The sequence below is a fragment of the Anoplolepis gracilipes genome, chromosome 17 (assembly GCF_047496725.1).
Source record: "Anoplolepis gracilipes chromosome 17, ASM4749672v1, whole genome shotgun sequence".
NCBI classification, from domain to species: domain Eukaryota; kingdom Metazoa; phylum Arthropoda; class Insecta; order Hymenoptera; family Formicidae; genus Anoplolepis; species Anoplolepis gracilipes.
The window spans coordinates 7,636,766-7,656,487 of NC_132986.1; the positions used below are offsets into that span (position 1 = coordinate 7,636,766).

Consider the following 19,722-nt stretch of genomic DNA (forward strand, 5'->3'; position numbering starts at 1 on the left):
CTTGATGCTTCCTTTTGTAAAACGAGGCGCGGAGACGACGACCTTCTCTGACACCGTACTTGACGGCAGGAGTCAATTTAGCGATAGGAATTTGATTCACGCTTGCAACTCGGCACCGAGTAGTTAATGTAGTTATTGCCAAAAATGACGAGGAACGGGTTTACGCGGCGCACCGATCGGCGTACCATCTCTTAACCAGCCGCGTACACGCCGAATCCGGTTAGACCGGTTCGGCGAGACGTTAGATTTTCGCGTGATCGCACTTTCGGTTTCTGAATATTGTGTCCTTGAATGAAGCCCCGCTTGCGGATCGCGGTGCTCGTGGTAGTCGCGGAGTGTGTGATGCAAGAACGAATGCACCGAAAATTACAAAACGCACACGCATACATACACGTACTTATATCTCGGTATATTATTTCGTTTACCACACAATTTGGCCGAATTGTAACAGTGCGAATTACTTGTTGATACAACTTGAGACATATGCAATTTAATCTCCTTTAAAAAAGTCAATCTTTGATATTGTGATTTGAAAATATAATTAAACACTATAGATAAACACTAATTAAAATATCAGGAAAAGTCTTCGAGTTTCACGAATTATATACTGGTTTTGGATTGTTTCATTTTTGTTAAATATATGTAAACTCATTAGTATGCAGCTATACATTCGTTATTACGATCATGAAATATTAAGGCTTCTATTATTTAAAAAATAATGAAATTATCAGAACAAAAGAGAGAGAGAGAGAGAGAAAGAGTAAAGCTATTTGTGTATCTCTTAATATATCTTTTTTCTTGCATCGAATTGCATTCATATTAACATGATATTAGAGAAAACATGTTGTGTATCAAGATTTTAAATGTAGGACTTCTGTTTTACAAGAAGCAAAAGAGATAAAATTTCTTTGTAAGACATATATCGACGAAATAAGATATATTCTTTTTCGGGACTCGCGAATACGAATTAATAATTATTGTACGATGAATTAGTGAGAAGGGAGAACGAGTTGCAGCTCGTTGCGCCGCGAAATGCAAGCGAGCAAGCCGAAGGACAAGGAGCAGCCGGGTATCGGAACGGTGCGAAGAATGATGGATCATCATGCATGCCCGAAAACCCGTTGGGACTCGGCGGAGATGAAGAATGTTGACCGGGGAAGAGAGAAAGAAAGAGTGAGAGAGAAGAATCCAGCCAGAGAGCGGCGGAGAAGCGACTCACGACGGTATCAGCGATCATGAAGTATGACTCTGACTCTGTTTTGAACGCCGTGGTCCGAATGCTCTCGATAGGACCGAGAAAAAATTATTATGCGACGTAGACTTCCGATTGAGTGTAACGTCGTACGTGAGACGAGATGGATAATATATATATGTATAATTGTTTTTTTTTTTTTTTTTTTTTAATTTATAGCATAACGCTCTCTTTTCCTTTTAGTTTTCGAGACTAGCATACAATATCGTTACAACTCTCGCTTTTGTAAGGTCTCATACGGATTTCAGATATTGAGATGGAACAACCCAGGGTATAGCTAGTCGAGACAGCTATATTTAAAAATATGTAAATCACTCTTACAAATTATTATATACGATTGTTTCTTCTAATGATTAGAAATCTTTTTCGAGGATAAATATATCCAGAACAGTTGGAAAAAAAAATATTTCTCGGTTGTTATAGAATCTCTGCGGTTAATCGAATTAATTTGATTACTCTTAAAGCCGAAAAATTTTTCTTAGAAAAATTAGATTGCGAATTTTAATTTTAATTCCGGCGAATTTAGTGTCCCGGTGAGTTCAGTTTATCGCAAGTTTACGAAAAAGGAATATAGTCCTTACGTCAATTATCACACTTTTGTGATATCGAATCTATATGAAGAGCATCTTTACGCTTTGGCGATAACGAAATCTGACCTCGCTGTGATTGCGGTTTCGATTCAAACCGGCGATAACCGCACGGATCATGAGGACGCTCGTAAAAGACATTCCGCGTGACGGCAATATGAAATTCGCGTAGTTAAACCGAGACTCGGTCGTCATCGTCGCCGTCGCGCGAAAACACAGACGGGAACCGGGAGCGGGAACGAAGAGAGAATGAAGCGAGAGAAGAAGAGAGAGAGAGAGAGAGAGAGGGAAAATTACGCGTTCGCTATATGGACCACGCGAGGCGAAAGTGAGACGGGGGGCAAGAGAGGGAGGGCAAGAGAATCGCTATGGACGACGAGAGGAGGCATACCGGAATGAAAGGGGACGCCAAGGGGGTATCGTGAAGAGAAGAGAGAGAGAGAGAGAGAGAGAGAGAGAGAGAGAGAGAGAGAGAGAGAGAGAGAGAGAGAGAGAGAGAGAGAGAGAGAGAGAGAGAGAGAGAGAGAGAGAGAGAGAGAGAGAGAGAGAGAGAGAGAGAGAGAGAGAGAGAGAGAGAGAGAGAGAGAAAGACGAGATCCTCTCTCAGGTCCCCCTCGGCCGCTCATAACTACTCGGGGCCGGGAACGGTGGGAGAAACGCCCTTGACTCGGACTTGGTGGTTGGCGGGGGAGTGGGACCACGGCGCGGCCTTGAGTCGGCCCGTCTCGTTCCCCACGACCAGCGTTTCTCAATCTCGCGGTCTGGGGTCCATCCCGCCGAACCCGCCGCGCCGTAAGCGATGAAGATGCAGGAGCGGCTGTAGAAGCTGATTTTTAGGGCTCGGGACGGGGAGCCATGCACCAGATTATCTCCGACTCGCGTTTTGGAATAGTCTACGCAACTCCTTCCTTAAATGAAGAAATAAAGAAAAGTGCGTCAAGGGAGAAGGAAAAAAATGCCGCACCATTTAACGACGTCTTCTAATTTTCTTAGATCTAGAGCAACTCCCTGATCGACAATATGTTGAGATGAGAAGCTTGTGCGTCAGAATCAAACCGTGATTAAATACCCTATATCCTTACGTCATTGTTTTCGCGACATTCCTGTTATTTCTCGAGGCCGTCGCGTCGTGCTTCTTTTCGATGGACCTGCGTCACGGATCTGCAAGATATATATACAGGTGAACGTTACGTAGGTCAAGTTTGCGAACGTACTCTAGATGTACTCGCAACCGAAAAGCGTTAGTCTTCGTGCATCGAAAGAGCGAGATATGACTCACTAAGGTATAAAATTCACCTCCAGAAGCATAATACATTTATACATCCTCTTTGTTAAATTTTTAAATTTCAGATTAACTTAAATGAACAATATTGTATGAATAATTTATGCCATTATAAAATAGTATAATGAAGAGGAGGTACAACACACTTTTTATTTTCTCCTAAGTTGGAGGCGACATATGCGGGATCTCAACGTATGCAACGAGCGCGCGTCCAGCGAGAGCGAGAGGCGAACGGCATTAGCTGGCCGAAAACCTAATCACCGACGGATCGTCAGTCACGCGGGCATCTCTCGAAACGAGTCGACGGGCAAAAGCGGGGTTCAAGGTTCATGAACTTGGCACGACGACCGTCGCGACGGCTCTTATGAGCGTGGCGCAGCCACAACGAGAAGGTGCTCCCTCCCCCTCCTCCTTTTCCCCCCTTCTCCCCCGTGGCTCTCTCTTTCTTCGGGACCCTCGCCTCTTTCGCGGCTCTCGGCCACGTGAACGAAATTCCTCGTCGGCAAGAACGAGCGAAGGATCTTTGAAAAAAACATTCCGATGCGAGATTGCATCTACGGTGCATCTCGTCATGTTTATCGCCGCGCGAATCTCCGTTAAAGGGTGGCACAGCGAAAAGATTCGACTCGATATTTCGATATGTCGAGTTGTGATTCTTTAACCGAGAAATATTATTTTAAGCCAGATATCTTCGGAGAGTGACGCTAAAGATCGCGGAGGATTCGTAGAATCGAAGAAATCTTAATACAGCTCGTGTTCAAAATTAGCCGGCTCTTCCCTCGACATCGAGAATCCACGCCCGGCTACGACGAACATGCAACAGCGTGGAGCTTGCATGGTCCCTCGCGAATTCACGCACTGTGCTCCGGAAGGCGCGATCGAGGAAGTTGAGAACAAAACGCGTTTCGTCTGCCAGAAGCGTCTGCGAGCGTCGTGGGATAGAGAGGAGGGTGAAGGGAACGGGGAGATATCGTGGAAGAGAAAGAGAGGGCGGCGCGAAGGACCGGCGAGAGAGACGCGAGATGCTGACGAAAGGGAGAAAGAAGCGGGCAAGAGAGGACAATCGGGCGAATTTCTTGAAAGAGAGAGAGAGAGAGAGAGGGGCATTGTTTTAAGCGGTTTAGATTTGACTGGAGGGGAGGACATGAATAAATTATTTAAAAAAAAACGGTTATCTATTTATAAAAATTCATAAATATTGAAGAAAATGCATTTCTCATAAACATGTTTAATTATACGCTTAATTTTTGGTATTTATGCATTATTCATAATTATGTGTATTTTATATTCACTGATTCGCATCAATTTTTCGCTCGAGATCTTTTTTTTTTTTTTTTTTTTTTTTTTTTTTTTATCAGTGGAGCTTTCGGGGCCCCATGCATGTTAAATCCATTACTGATCGGGACGCCGAAGAGTCCCGGACGTCTGCGTCTCGTGCTGATCGTATAAACCTCACCGGTGTGCGTGCCCTTTATACTTTATTTTGCCTGCGCGAAATGCCCGGCTGACAGTTACTCCGAACGAAATAAAAGGTGCCTCTCCTCTCCTGCTTCCTCTATCTGGCCTTTCTCTCTTTCTATCTCACGGTCTCTCGGAAGAGAATCGCGGCTCCGAGGAAGTTGCTGCCACTTGGCCTACTACTCCACTCCGCTCTCTTCGCTCCGGTCGCTTCGCGGACGCCTCTGCCGGGGCTTTTCTTTTTACGCGAACCCACTTCCTGCTCTCCGCGAGAGAACTTTGTTTTTCTTTCTTGTCCCTACCCCTCGTCCCTGTCCACCTTTTTCCGCGCATCGCGGACGTGTATTCGCGATTCTTTTTCGTTAGCTTCTTTCTCTCTTTTCCCCTTTTTTGTCGTTCTGCTCCGGGACCCAGTCACCGGGAGATTATGCAACGTATAACGGAGAAATCTAAACAAGCACGACGAAATTTGCCAGGATCGGTGGGACAGCTGGATCCGCGCGTCGCGTCAGTCCACTTCCTTTCATGTCTCTCTCGTGTATGCCGCTTCTGCATCAACGGATGAAGAACACAAGTCCGCGTTAATCTTAACTCGCTAATATTAAATTGGTGCCACAGTTTATCTTCATTTTTTTTTACTAATGTTCTGTTTTACATAAAGTTATTACTTGAGCTTTTTTCAAGAAGATATTAAAAAATCATCTTCTAGATGTGAGTGTAAAAATGTATTTGTGTAATTAATGTGTGATAATGTTTATACTTTTATAAATGAAAATATTATTAGAATTAATTGTAAAGAAAAAAATTCAAATTCAAATTTCTTTGCTTTTTTTTTAAGAGTAATAAAGTTTGTAATATAGACTATAAGAGAATCTGTAATACAGATTTTTATAAGGAAGCAAAGAAAAATTCATGTTTTCATTTTATAAAAATAATATTAGCGAGCCAGAGAATTCATCGCAAACTTGCGTTCTGTACCATTGAATATATCCACACGAGCTAAAGATTTTAAAAAGTTCTAAAAATTTTAAGATATTACGAGAGAAAACAAGATAAAAACTTTAGTGTTTTCCCTTCCTCTCTCTCTACAAATTTAAAAATTCTAAAGGAAAAAAATAAAGACTTGAGTTTTTGTTTTTCCTTAAGAGTCTGCATTACAGACTTTTTAAGATTCGAAAGATTGAGTGTAACAACGGAATATAAACCAGGCTGTTAAGATATCTTGGGAAAATAAAATTTGAATTAATTTTTCTCAATTCTTTAAAGAGAACTGATTAAACTAAATTTAAAATATTTAAAAATTAAGAGTCGAAATAAGGCTCTCAAGATTGTCGCCGACAGCTTTGCGGCTGTTTGACGTGCGTGTGTGTGTATGTGTGTGTGTGTGTGTATGCGCGTTAGTAGTTACTACCGTCTGGCTGTTATTACGAGTCGCCGGGCCGGACCGGCGAAGGACTGCTATGCAAAGGACTCTCGCCGGCGGCGGCGTTTGCATACTAGTAGATTAGTTCGCCAGGTTTCGCTGTAGTTTCGTCGCGCGTCTCACCCAATTCCGGGATGGGGATGAATAAACCAACAGCAACAGGTTAATCGCTCGCCCGGGCTCTCGCAAAACGCGCGCCGCAAACGTTAATCGTTTTATTACTCCCCGTTACGCGCGTTCGCCGTTCATCTCCAAGTTCGCGGGACGCGCGAACGCGAAAATTGACACCGCGACGCACATTGCGTCCGTTGTGTAGGGGCGAGGCGCGTTTATTATTTTATTAATCGGGCGCGATCTATCGTTCTCTCTTCCTTTGTCGAGCTTCGCCATCGCTACTGCTAATCAAAGCGTTAAACAATTAGTACGTACATACGTACAAAACATATATGTATATACACCCTACAGTCTACTATACATTGCATTATTTTTCGCATTGTAACGTTGTCTCGAAAAATTTAACGCGATATTTTTATCGATTCTTTGTGTAATTTGACACGACATGTATACAACATATGCGATCGACGTGTCTGACAACTTGTTGCCCCTTAGATTTAACTATCGTCCTCCGCTCGTAAAAAAATGCTTTAATGACAGAGTTTGATGAATCGATCTGTGAGGGTTTCGTATCCTAGCTTCTTATAAAGTTGCTAATCTCTAATCAAAAATCATAAATAATGACAGAGTATAAAGCAATCGCTCAAAAACTTGAGAGATAAAATTTAGATTTTAATTTTCTCGAGAGTTTCAAAAGAGAGAACTGGTTTATAGAGGTCATAATTGCACTCGACCATTCTAGTTCATTAACTGCATTATTTTAAATTATATATAATAGAGATATTTTTCTTAGATTTTTTTTCTTTATCAGAAATATGATAAATCCAGAATTTTCATTTTATGAGAGATCGCTATTGGATGACGATACAAACGGACCACCGCTGCGCTTTGTTTTTGCGAGGCATGTCGCGTCGCGCATTTGTGCATCGAAGCCTGTCTGACTCTGTTTACTTGTTTAAAAACGTATCTCGTTTTATTTTTTTTTTAATCGTAGCTACCTGCTACGCCAATGAAACGCTCACCGACCTTCGAATCGGAGTCTGACCGTTTTTTGTGTAGCATGCCGGTAGCCCGGAGGACGAGCCCCTCCTCTCTCTTTCTCAAGGAGTGGAAATAAACTTGGAGAGGAGGTGCACACACAGAGAGGAGAGGACTCCTAAGAAAGGATAGAAGGGAACAGCGGTGCGAGTAGTCAGGAAGAAATGTGTGGTAGGAGAGTAACGACATACTACAGAGTGATTCATAAGTTTCTTCGAGCAGACGATGGTCTCCGATAGCTGAATCGTTAATAGTTAGCGCGAAACAAGCGATTTTATGAATGTTGTCTTTGTTAGGAATATTATAAACATTCTAATGTTTTTTTTTTAAAACTCCCGTCCTCTCATCGCGTTAGAACAAAGGTATACGGATATCGATACTACGAGACTGCATCTATCATAATTGGTACATATATTACGCATTTAAAATATATATATGTATTTCTTTATATGATAATCTTGGATTTATTATTGATGTTTCGAAAGATTCCAATTATGACATTAGCGCCTTTGATAATGCAAAATCGATAAATGGTTATACGAACAAAAATACAATTATCGAGCGTTAACGACGATATGCATTCTACGTGTAAAAGAAATAGATTATCTGACAATGAGCCAAAAATCAAAGCTTGCCTTATACCGAGAAGCGTCCCTTTTTTCTTCTTCATATAAGGCAGGCCCGATTTTTTAAGATACTTTTAATAATTATCCCAATTGTTCAGGTTACTTTTCTTACGACACGATATAATTGTCGGTTTATAAATCTTTTTCTTCTCTTACAGACTTAAAAGCTCTCAACTATTGATTCCCATCTCAACTCATAATATACGCGATTAACGAACGCTCGTTTGGTATACGCAAAGTTAGATACAATTGTATATATAATTTTGTAAAGCGATTATGCAGAGAGTATATAGTGAACAAGAAACAAAAAAAAAATGTGATCGATCGATTAATACGTAGCGGTGTGCCATGATCTTTTACGAACATTAGTCGCGGCATGTAAAAAATTCGCACGGGCGATAATTGACAAGTAAAAAGTGAAATCTCACCACGTCCAATCCGCATAGGTGAAAACGTGAGCTGACGCGTCGCGGCAATCAAATATCTATATAGATATATATATATATATATATATATATACGTACATTCAGGAACTTTTAAACCATGTCAAGCGAAAATCAAATACGAAGGATCATGGTGACTTTCTTTACGTTGAAGAAATATCGCTACAAATTTATGACACATGACACACACATACAAAATACACATATATACATATTAATATAATAGATCATCGCACAGATGCTCCGAGAACACTGCAGGCATCTTCCACGCTCTACCGAAGAATACGTAATTCAGTGTGACTTATAGAGAGAGAATATGAATAATATAATAATAATAATAATAATAATAATAATAATAATAATAATAATAATAATAATAATAATAATAATAATAATAATAATAATAGTGATAACACAATAATAATTATAATAATAATAATAATAATAACAGTAATAATATTTACATTTTAATGACCGTTTTCAAGTCGTTTCCGACGTATCGATAAGACAATGCAAAGAAGTGACAATCCCGAAAGATGGTTTTCGAACAAGTCGGAAACAATTTTATCGACAAGATAATAGGGTCGCGTTTTTTACTTTATCTTAAATCGACTTATATATTTTGTACGTGTGTTTTTCTCTTCATACCTTTATTACAAGCGAAAAATTCTAATTTTTCGTGTAAACACATATAAACGTATTAAGAGTTTTAATACATATATGTATATATAATATTACGTGTGTATCGCCATGATTTTCTTTAAAATATTTAAACATTCGTTACAGATTACAACGCGAACCGAACGAAGATTCGGCTTGAATCTTTCTTAATGAAATACGCGAAATACGATTATCTCATGAAACGTATATATGTTACTCTTTATGTTGTATAGATTTTAATTCCTTTCCGTAAGCGTCACGACAAGATAGAAAAAACAAACTCAGCCCACTGTTTCCGACTGATCTTAAATCTGATCTTTAAACGCGGATTGCTCGACTCTTCAGCGCGCCACAATGTTTTTCATCCTTTTTCAATAAGACGGTTTCCCTCGTGAGATTGCACGCGGTTACACGACACGTGTCACTTAATCAAAAAATGTTATACGTATTATATATAGATATATATATATAAATATATACTATAATAAGAGCAATGCGGGCGGGAAAGGAAGGATGGAGGGAGGGAGGGAAGGAGGGGGGAGGGGCGGGACGGACGCGCTTGTATTACACATCGACTGATTAGAGTTTCGTTCGATTGTCCAAATGACAACTTTTCCAAAACTTTGCGTTGCACTCGTCTCAGCTAGATGACGTTTCCGAATCTCGTGTATTGAGACAGTTGAGCGCACACGAGAACAAAAAAAAAAAAAGATGTTTATACTATATATAATAAATAAATAAATAAATAAATAAATAAATAAATAAATATATATATATACATGCGCGCGTTGCACGAGAGACGGTAAGGTATTGGGACGCACGAAAAAAACCAACTTCCGGAAATGTACAATTTGTGGGCGGCGTTATTATTATTATTATTATTAGTCTCGTATACACCGGACGCGCCGGACCAATTAAAATCTAGGGAGAGAGAAATCTGCCCGTCCGGCGATGTTTTATCGTGACTCTGTCGATCGAAATTACATAATCGAGATTCGACAGATGCGTTAAACGCAGGTGTGTCGCAATACTATGTCGTTCTCGCGTACGCGTTTCTCGGTATACGCTAAATGATTAAACAAATGGGAATCACTAGTGTGTGTGTGTGTGTAAATAGAGGACCACGCAGAGGGTTCTGTAATTTTACAATTCTTGAGAGTGACAGAGAGAGAGAGAAAGAGAAAAGGAATAGAGAAAAAAAGACATACGAATGTTCGTCAGAGTAATAATAACGATAATTCACACACATACATAAAAACATATTGCGTATCTCGCGCCTAGTAGACTGCAAATAGTAGTCGTTCGAAAGTCCGTACGTCGTGTTTTGGGGGGCACGAGCAGGAAGTGTATAGTGTTTAATTGCAGCAAGTCCATATACATCGACGGAAGTTTTGCGTCGCTTTCCGGACAATTACTTTTGTGATTTATTCGTATAATCGGAGGAGCGTCAAAAAGATAGGCAGTCGGTGTCAAAAAAACGCCGTAAAAAAAGTGACTTAAAAAAGAAATTGATAAATCGAATGATAAGCATAAATTGCAAATGTAGTTTACGAGAACGACTGAAGAAATAATCTTTTTAATACCTTTCGCGGAATAAAATATACTGATATAATAAAGCCGAATGTGGAGAATTAGAAAGAAGTTTGCTCTCCTCTTTGTAACGAGATAGAGTTTTAATTTTTATGAAAGCATCCCCTGAAAGGATTAAAATAGATTATGTGGGAGAAAAAAAAATTGATAAATTTCTTAATCTTCGATAAATTTGTATGGAAAAATGTATATGTGAAAATCAATTTCTTTAAATTTCTATCCTTTTTTTACGGGGAGAAAACTTTTTATTTATAAAATCCAAAGACACAAAAGTCAACAAAAATCAAAAAGTAGCCGAAGTCGTCTTTGCTCTTCGATAATTATATGAGTAATTGTCTTTTGTTTGACAGAAAAGCGATGCAGAAAGTTGGTCGCGTTGTACCTACGTATATTACTCCGCATACCTTGTTATTCAGCAACAGTTGAACAGATGAATATGATTTATTACAGAGAACCGTAATACCACAAGTGAAACCGTTCTAAGTATATTTGTTATACACACATATTGTTACCATTGCCACATGAAAGCAATTATTAACTCCATAGTCTGGGCCATTGTTAGACGAACGAGAACTCGGGACTGTATTTCTTGAAGTAGGATTGCTTACATAAAGCTGGGATTATTTTTTTAATATCCGCGTGTAATTGCGTCCCTTTAGACTGTAATAACTATTGTCCGAAGGATAATTAAAGCAGAGGATTCCAAGAATCTAAGAAACAAACATTTCTCGACAACTTCAACAATCGGATTTAACGTTATTCTTTCAGCGCGAAAGAAAAATGCGACACATTTTAATTTTTTTTTTTTACTATCTAGGAATAATTTGTTAGCAGTTTAATTCAATAATTGTGCCTTTCTATAATTTCGCTGTGTATTACTTCTTTTAACGATAAGTTTTTTTTTTTTTTTTTTTTTTTTTTTTGAACGGACGCACGCAATCCTACATCAAGGAAGAAGACAAAGTTGCAGGAAAATGAGAGAGACAAGTTATCGTAATAGCCGCCGATTACTCCGTAACAATGGCAACGCCCGTACGTATGAAGTCTGTAATCGAAATGCTTTATATTTTTACACCGAACAAAGCAGTATATAACGTACAATAAAACAATAAAACATGTCCTTCCATAACATGCAACCTCAAGATGACAAATGTTAAATTTTTATTTTTACAACAGCCCACTATCACTTCCGATATCTGAGCTATATTTGGGCGTATAATTATATAGTTGAGATTATTAATTAGGATATTATAAAGTCGGCTAGATTCATTTTAATCGACTCACAATTTTACGATTTCTACACGAATGATCGTCTACTGTAATATACACATTATACGATACGTATACATATGTTAGTGATATTATACCGTGCGACGAGATGCGGCCGTTAATCCGCGATCATCAAAAATTACGAAAGTGTTAATTTCTTCACGAGACACTCTTCTGCGAAATTGTGCGAAATGAGCTGGCCTGTCCAAATAGATATAGTTAGCATTCCATTCGTCCGTTGTCTTCACAGCACCGATTGTATTATATTATACATTTTGACGCTAGTTAATTCCAAATATATTCCAAATTGCGAGATGTGTATGCGCTTCGAAAGCGAGGAAATCAAAAAGGAAGAGAAACAAATGGTACCGAAGGCGAATGCACGCGTTTAACTTTATGATCGACACAAAATGTACATATGTATTTATTTAAAAAAAAAAAAAAAAAAAATGATAGATATACGAATGCGCACACACACGTACACACTTACGCAAAGGTTTCCGTGCCGAATACCGTGTGTGTTAAATATTTTTCTCTCCGATATATTATTCTTTTGGCTATTACATATGCGAGATAAAAAATCAAACGAAAAGCGAGATACGACGTAATTTAGCGAACGCGCAACGACATACTTTCATGTGCTCCAATAATGATGTAATCTAAGTCAACGATGACTGATCGAATGATGAGCATCGAATTAATCTCGCGAGATTAATATACACTGTGTCTCGTTCGATCGGGACTTCGATGATTCGCGTCGTACGATTTCTTTTCGAGATAATCGTCAAATTTAACGGAAAAAAATATCCTTGCACATCTCATGCGATTAAAACGTGGGATAAGAGTTTTATATTATTTAAATGGTGTGACAGAACTAAGTACTTTGAACATTATCAAGAGTCACGCGATTTTACGTGGTATCGTTCTTTTCGTTAGAATCTCTTTGCAGAAATTTCGGCGTTCGAGCGAACGCTGACAGAATTAAAGCTGCAATTCAGTTTAGCTTTTTTCAAATAGCAAAATAGTTCGTTGATAAAAACAAAAAACTTCGGAATGTATAATCCATCCAAGAGATAAAAGTTAGCTAATGCGAAATCGTTACATGGCAAACGTTTGCGTACAAGACATGTCTTTTCATCCACAACGGTCATTGCTATTGTACTATCTGGTCGATCGGACTTACAGTGTTTTATCGAGGTAGTTTTTCTTTCGATAGAACACTGTGCATGGTTTTTATTATAATCTAGATATCGTCGTATTTTTTATTTACATGATTTTTGACATATATGGGCTGTGTCAAAAGTCTCGCGATTTTTCACAACCTTTTGATGAATTTGAAATTACATGAAAAATTATTTATTGCAAATCAAGTAGTTTAGACCATCGATATAATAACTGAATAATAAACTCTATCCTACGGGATTAATTTTCTTGGCAAACTCTTGAATTGCGATCTAAGATATAATTGCAAAATGTCAAAAATTACGATCGAAGATTCTTTCTCGCTAACTTGGAGCGAATGCGCGACTTTTGATACGACCTGATACGTTTAATAGTATACGTTAAAAGAGACAATTTAAACGTATATAGTCGTGGAAGACCACCGGCGGACGAATCAAATAAAATTCACGTTTTTTTAGAATGCCTCTGTAATATGTATTAAGAAAACAACAACCGTACTTACTTGTACGTGAAAGTATACGTATCTGGGGGAAGGAAACTTCAAATATCCTCAAATCGCGACGGAATTTTCTTCGAACGGATGAAGCGAAGTGTCGCACCGCGCCACAAAATTAGACATTTGGTCGAGAATGGTATAAAGGGAGGCATCGATATATCGAATCTACTGCGCGCGAAAATGAAAAGGAAGAGACTAGGAGGAGGGTAGTGCGCGCGTTGATTTGAAAGCCTGAAATTAATAATCAAAATTAAACGACTGGCGAAACATGTGATTTACTATTTTATAAAAAAAAAAAAAAAACAGATACGGGGTACGTCCTTAGGTATATTATAACTAAATGTGTGTAAAAAAAAAAAAAAGATATAAACCGAGGAAAATTCCCTTGTGAGAAAGCACGAGTGTGTATAAATAAAAAGATTTTTAAACATTATCGTACATTTTCATCGTATCCGTTTTCTCATCCGAACGAAATTGCAAAGTCCTTTTCGTTTCCAAGTTCGTATCGTTATTCATTTAGCGTGTGTCGAATCGTTGGAACTGTGTTCGTAATGTTATTAATCGTTAGCAGAGATAACCATTTCTCTCAAACAATTAAAGGTCATCAGAAGAAAAAGAATCGCGAATCGTTCAGAAGAAAAAACATACCACACGCTTACTGGAAAACACGAATATAAAATGTATTTCAAGACGTCTTCATGCAAAACCGATGAATGTTTTACGTGTATTAAAATGTTCCCTTTTAATCCTATTAAGACTTACAAAATATTATAAGTATTATACTTTACTTGTATATATACATATGTGATAAAAAAATACATATATATATATCTATATATACATCTTGTTCTTATGCGTAAAATTTATATTCGTGACCTGTTCTCCGTAAAGCAAGTATACGTTGAAACATTATATGTGCACAGTTAATTCGTAATATAATGCAGGTATATGTCAAAATCTTGATACCGTAACAAATATGATACCGCTACAAATAAATTTGCAAATAAAAATTTTATATATTTATAGAAAAATATACTTTTGACTGTCTATATATTTTTATAATTTGGATTATCTAAAATTTCATCAGTCAATGTTTTAATTTTAATACAATTTTAATAAATTAATAAAATGTCAAAAAAATTTCAATATATGTGCAAAATATAGATACAAATTTTATAATCTACTATTTTAATAGGAATGTGTGTGTTGTGTAAGCTATATGTATTTAATATACATGTCTTAATTATACTAACCAGGGTCACTTAATATAAAAATCGCTTTAGTTATTGTAGACTTCATTATGAACTAGAATGTGTATTGTACGACTGCTTATCATAACTCTGCAACAAGATATAAGTTTGTACATATTCAGTGAATTGACAATTACGTCAGTAAGCTTCCAGATGGGGGAAACTTTGCAAGAATTGTTGATTTTAAGTATATATAGTTTCTTAAATATCGTTCGATGGTACCATGTCCAAGTCAGAGGCCGTACTAACGCTAGGTAAACTACTCTCGCTCCAATCAGGATGTGGATAATTCCGTAATGGACTCGGTACATTAACAGGTATCCTATTAATGTGCGTATCGCATCCTTGCTTCCATATATCAGAAACCATTGGTTTAGTAGATGTAATACTTCCAAAAATTTTTGATGTATTATGACAAAACGAATTTTTTGTGTTATCTTTTTGTCTTTCCTTAACTCTGGAAAACTTTCTTATTTTACACACATCGTTTTCTTTATTATGGCCTTTTTTCGAGGAATGATGTAAGCATTTTTTCGGAAACACATCATTCACGTTTCGATAAGAAGCAATATTACTTTTATTATGCATTACTGTTCCTTTATCGTTCATAACTGTCAATATAAAACATGATATAAATTATAAATCGTATTAAAATAAATTTCATTATAAAAATAACATTTTTGCAATTATATAAAGTAAATTCAAATATAATTGCCTTGACTTTGGTCCTGCATTATAGTATGCGAAGATTCCCCATCAAGTAAGCTAACAAATTCCAAACGCGCCGAATCTTTAACGGGTATGTCTTCTTTTAGACTAACATCTTCTTCAGAAGCATTTTCTACTGTAGAAATATCTGATACATCGTGTAAGGATTTATTAGAGTGATCGGAAAAACTCGATGTAGGAGATGAATATGCGAGTCCTGTTTGAATAGCTGATGCTTGAGAACTCATACTTCCTTCTTTCACAAAAACTTCACTTAAAACATTTTGCAATTTGAGTTTTTCAATTTGAGTTTGTAGATCACTGCAATATATAAAATATATAAATATACATCGATTATACATTATTTTTAAATAGATAAGTGTTAAAAATATATTTAAATTTACTATGATGGACTAATTGTTGTGCAATTTATATAATTAATATAGATCATATAATTGCACATTTACCAATAATGTAATAAAAAATTTTTACATACATACATACATACATACATACATATATATATATAATGTACACATTTTTTATTACATTATTGGTAAATGTGCAATTATATGATCTATATTAATTATATAAATTGCACAATTAGTAAATCCATCATAGTAAATTTAAAAATATTTATATATATATATATATATATATATATATATATATATATATATATATAAAATTAATAAAAAAAACCAACCTTATTGTATTTTGGTATTGGATGATTAATGTATCCTTGTAAGAAGACAATTTTGAAAGTTTATCTTTGTCCATTATCAGATATTCGTTAAGTTCCGTTTGGTTTGTCAATTTTGTTTTTAAATTTGAGATTATTCTTTCATCATTTTCAATTTGTTGTTCAAGTGTTGATATTGCTTCATTTTTAGCTTTTATTACACGAGTTATTTCTTCTAATTTTTTAGTAAGCATCTCTGTATGGAGTCCAACCTCTACTTGCTTTTGACTTGCTTCCTTGATTTGCTCCTCTTTTTTTCGAATTGAACTAGTTTAAGATAAAACAGAAAAATTTTAAAACTGAAATTAAATTCTTAATTTTTTCCATTACTATTGATCATACATCAAACCTTTCATATCTTTCTCGTTCTGATGCCCATGATTCGTACATAGTCTTTACTTTTTTATTAAATTCCTTTAATTGAAGTGCACTTGCTTCTAGTGTGTCTATTTTTTCCAAATCCTAAAAATAAATAAAGAGTATATATAATGATAATGGAACTTTGGCAACTTATAGAACATGCAATATGCATAAAGATATAAATCGCAAAACAATACATACCTCAGACTCTAGTTTTTCAGGTATCCTGAACAGTACATTTTCCATTTCAGTAAAGATTTCACAAATTCTATCATCTTTTTTTATAACTAAATCCTTTAATTCTTTCATTAAAAAGCTTAATGTACGTACTGGATTAAATACATGAAATCTGTTGGTATTTTTGGATATTTCAGGACATTGTACACCACGATCCTGAACAAGAACATAAGTTTTTGAATCCTTTTTTGGTTTTTCCTGGGAAGGTACGCTTTTAGAAATTGTACCAGTAGGTTTCTGCTAAATATAAAGAAATAATTTAAATATAAAATCAAAATGACTTAATATGTAATATATTGTAAATTGTAAATTAAATCGTGCTCAATGTATAATACTTACATTATATCCATTTTGTTGCATTCTTTTAACATTTGAGTCTTCTTTACTTTTGGTCTGTTTAGAGCATTGTTTCATACATGATTCTCTAAATATAGGACCCCATTTTTGTAGTATTTCACCATTACTAGTTGCGGACCTTTTTCTTTCAGCTTTTTGTCCAGGACTAGAAATTGTAGGTGAAATACGTTTCTGATCTTTAGCTTTTTCTTCCCTTTTTACCGTGACCACAATATCTCCTTTACCAAGTAGTACATATTCTTTAGCAGGGCTTGTTGTTACATGCTGTAATTGAAATTATAAGAATATATTATGAAGTACGTATTATGAAATTTGCGATAGAAATTATACTATACAGAATTTTGTAAGACCTTATGTCCCGCATCATATGTTTTAAAAGTTTGTGGATGCTTTTCAGTTTTCTTGCTTGTAGCAGTTATCCTCTCAGCTGTATTAGTTTTTGTGTTCATTCTTCAGACGTATGTTCTTTTGTAAATATTGTACGTGGTTTTACAAAATTGTACAAAAATATGAAGAACCGAAAGATATTATTTCGATGGTGACAAAATAATTCGCATTCTAATCTACGTGATCTGTGTGCCTAACCTGAAGATTCAAAAATATAATTTTATATATATCATAAACATCTATAGTTTGCTAACCATAGACTTCTTATATATAGAGGTCTGTGGTTCTGTATCTTTCTTTAGGCCGGGTCTACAATAGATGTAGTAAGCCTTAAGCTGTAAGACTTTAGAGAAGAAAATGAATATGATTGGTTCATTTCTTACGACTTAAAGCTTACTACAGCTATTGTAAACCTGGCCTTAGGGCAATAAATTTATAAAATTTTTGGAAACGGTCAATAATGGAAAAATTGTATTCGTTCTATTAATCATAGAATTCGTGTTCGATACACATGCTTGAAAAGTCCAACCTGACACGAACTGTCAAATGACCATCTGTTAAATATCGAAATTAATTCATAAAATACATGTAATTCAATACGACTTATTAATGGCAGCAATTGATAAAGTTAAAATTATCGTAGTAGGTGATTCAGGTAAATATAGGAAAAATATGTAATATTACACTACTTACAACTTTTTCCAGAATATTATCCATATGTAAATATAATACTTTATTTGAATAAAATGAAACAAACTTTGCTGTAATATAATAAAAAATCTCTTATTATCGATATTGCATAATATATCACTATTAAATATCAATATTATTTATAATATTCAAGTGTTTAGATTATTATACTGCATTATAAACATTAATTGTCATTGATATAGGTTTTATAAAAAAGTATATGATTTGACTAATGATATTTGCATTATTGCAGGTGTCGGTAAAACATCATTGACACATCTAATATGCCAGCAACAACCGATTGGCAATCCTTCTTGGACTGTAGGTTGTTCAGTAGAAGTAAAGTTGCACGAATACAAAGAAGGGACGCCCAATCAAAGAAGATACTTTATCGAACTATGGGACATTGGTGGCAGCCAAAATCACAAAAATACAAGATCTGTGTTTTATAATCCCACAAATGGTACATATATATTTTACAGCAATTAAATATGATGTTACATCTAACTTGGACACATAATTGTGACAGAATTTGACAGTGATTGCAAATATATCATTCACAACTAGGCATAATATTAGTCCACGATTTAACAAATCGTAAATCACAGCAGAATCTTCAGAAATGGCTGGAAGAAGTCTTAAGTAAAGATGGTACTTCCTCAAAATCAAAGTCATTTGAGGACTTTGATCCTGAGAAATTTGTGGGCTCAACACAGGTTATTAAAATTTTCTAAATTATTAATTATATAATTAATTTTGTACACATTTATGATAAATATATAGATAACATTTATTTTTAGATTCCAATCTTGGTTGTTGGTACAAAGTTTGATCTAATCTCAGAATCTAATTTTATAAAATCCAATGTACACAGACGTTCTGCAACTATTGCAGAAGAATGTGGTGCCGATGAAATATTTTTGGTAAATATTATTTAATTGACAAACTCACCAAAGATGCTTGACTCATTTATTTTAACAGGACTGTCGCCAGATAAGATCTTTAGCAGCAGGTTCCAGTTCATCTGTGAAGCTTAGCAGATTCTTTGATAAAGTTATTGAAAGACGTTACTATTCCTCCAGAGAAGCAATTAGTCCTGACAAGCGAAGGCCGCCACTCTATACTTCTTCATTATATCCAAAGTTTTATCATAATGACTAAATATGCAAAGAATATAATGGAAATATTTTTATTCCAACGTTACACAGAATACTCAGTTCTTGTGACAATGAAAGATTGTAGGAGTGCCTGGATTAAGTATTGCAAGGCTATTGATATCTCGCACTTTTTATCCACATTCCTAATTTTCCCATGGAAGCATTTTGCCAATGAATGTGCTCAAAGATGACTGTGAAAAGAGATAAATAAAAATTATATTAGATTCATATTTTTCATCTACATTGTAAAAATATCGTGTTATATGCATAATCATTTTATAATGTAATATAATAATAAATCTATGTGATCTATTTAATATGTATAAAAAGTATCATGGTTTTAAAATTATTTTATGTTAACAATGTCCAAGGAAATTACTTCTTGGCAAAATATATCTACTATTTCCCTTCCCT

General features: G+C 35.7%; 3 protein-coding genes across 5 annotated transcripts in view; 1 reads left to right on the forward strand and 2 right to left on the reverse strand.

Moving 5' to 3' along the window:
* Nucleotides 1-8,631: 8,631 nt before the first annotated feature.
* Nucleotides 8,632-17,713, reverse strand: LOC140675460 (uncharacterized). 3 transcript variants are annotated; one of them, XM_072909999.1, is made up of 9 exons: nt 17,425-17,713; nt 17,057-17,338; nt 16,682-16,957; nt 16,470-16,582; nt 16,085-16,387; nt 15,386-15,699; nt 14,893-15,281; nt 14,674-14,760; nt 8,632-13,651 (listed from the first exon to the last, which is right to left on the reverse strand). In XM_072909999.1, the coding sequence occupies exons 1-8, from the start codon at nt 17,521-17,523 to the stop codon at nt 14,719-14,721; spliced, it is 1,818 nt and encodes a 605-aa protein (XP_072766100.1). In that variant the 5' UTR covers nt 17,524-17,713; the 3' UTR covers nt 8,632-13,651; nt 14,674-14,718. The 3 variants fall into 3 exon arrangements, with proteins under 3 accessions (XP_072766100.1, XP_072766101.1, XP_072766099.1); XM_072910000.1 differs by lacking the exon at nt 8,632-13,651 and having other exon boundaries at nt 14,189-14,760; nt 16,682-16,954; XM_072909998.1 differs by lacking the exon at nt 8,632-13,651 and having other exon boundaries at nt 14,189-14,760.
* A 227-nt stretch (nt 17,714-17,940) lies between these two features.
* On the forward strand, nt 17,941-19,312 carry LOC140675468 (rab-like protein 3). Its single transcript, XM_072910024.1, has 5 exons — nt 17,941-18,116; nt 18,405-18,614; nt 18,719-18,867; nt 18,952-19,074; nt 19,133-19,312. Exons 1-5 carry the CDS (start codon nt 18,071-18,073, stop codon nt 19,310-19,312), a joined length of 708 nt encoding a protein of 235 aa, XP_072766125.1. The 5' UTR covers nt 17,941-18,070.
* Nucleotides 19,132-19,722, reverse strand: part of Rps4 (ribosomal protein S4) — a 74,535-nt gene continuing 73,944 nt past the window's right edge. Inside the window, exon 9 of the mRNA XM_072910023.1 lies at nt 19,132-19,499. The gene's annotated coding sequence lies outside the window, so the exon portion shown is untranslated. The remainder of the gene's footprint in view (nt 19,500-19,722) is intronic.

Bases quoted from the DNA above. Each gene is read 5' to 3' on its own strand.
- LOC140675460 (XM_072909999.1), bottom strand. From the start codon at position 17,523: ATGAACACAAAAACTAATACAGCTGAGAGGATAACTGCTACAAGCAAG. The intron at 15,282-15,385 runs GCAATTATATTT...TTATATTGACAG, and splicing joins AATGCAGGACCAAAGTCAAG to TTATGAACGATAAAGGAACA. The intron at 14,761-14,892 runs GTACCATCGAAC...ATCTTGTTGCAG, and splicing joins CGGCCTCTGACTTGGACATG to AGTTATGATAAGCAGTCGTA.
- LOC140675468 (XM_072910024.1), top strand. From the start codon at position 18,071: ATGGCAGCAATTGATAAAGTTAAAATTATCGTAGTAGGTGATTCAG. The intron at 18,117-18,404 runs GTAAATATAGGA...GCATTATTGCAG, and splicing joins TATCGTAGTAGGTGATTCAG to GTGTCGGTAAAACATCATTG. The intron at 19,075-19,132 runs GTAAATATTATT...TTATTTTAACAG, and splicing joins GTGCCGATGAAATATTTTTG to GACTGTCGCCAGATAAGATC.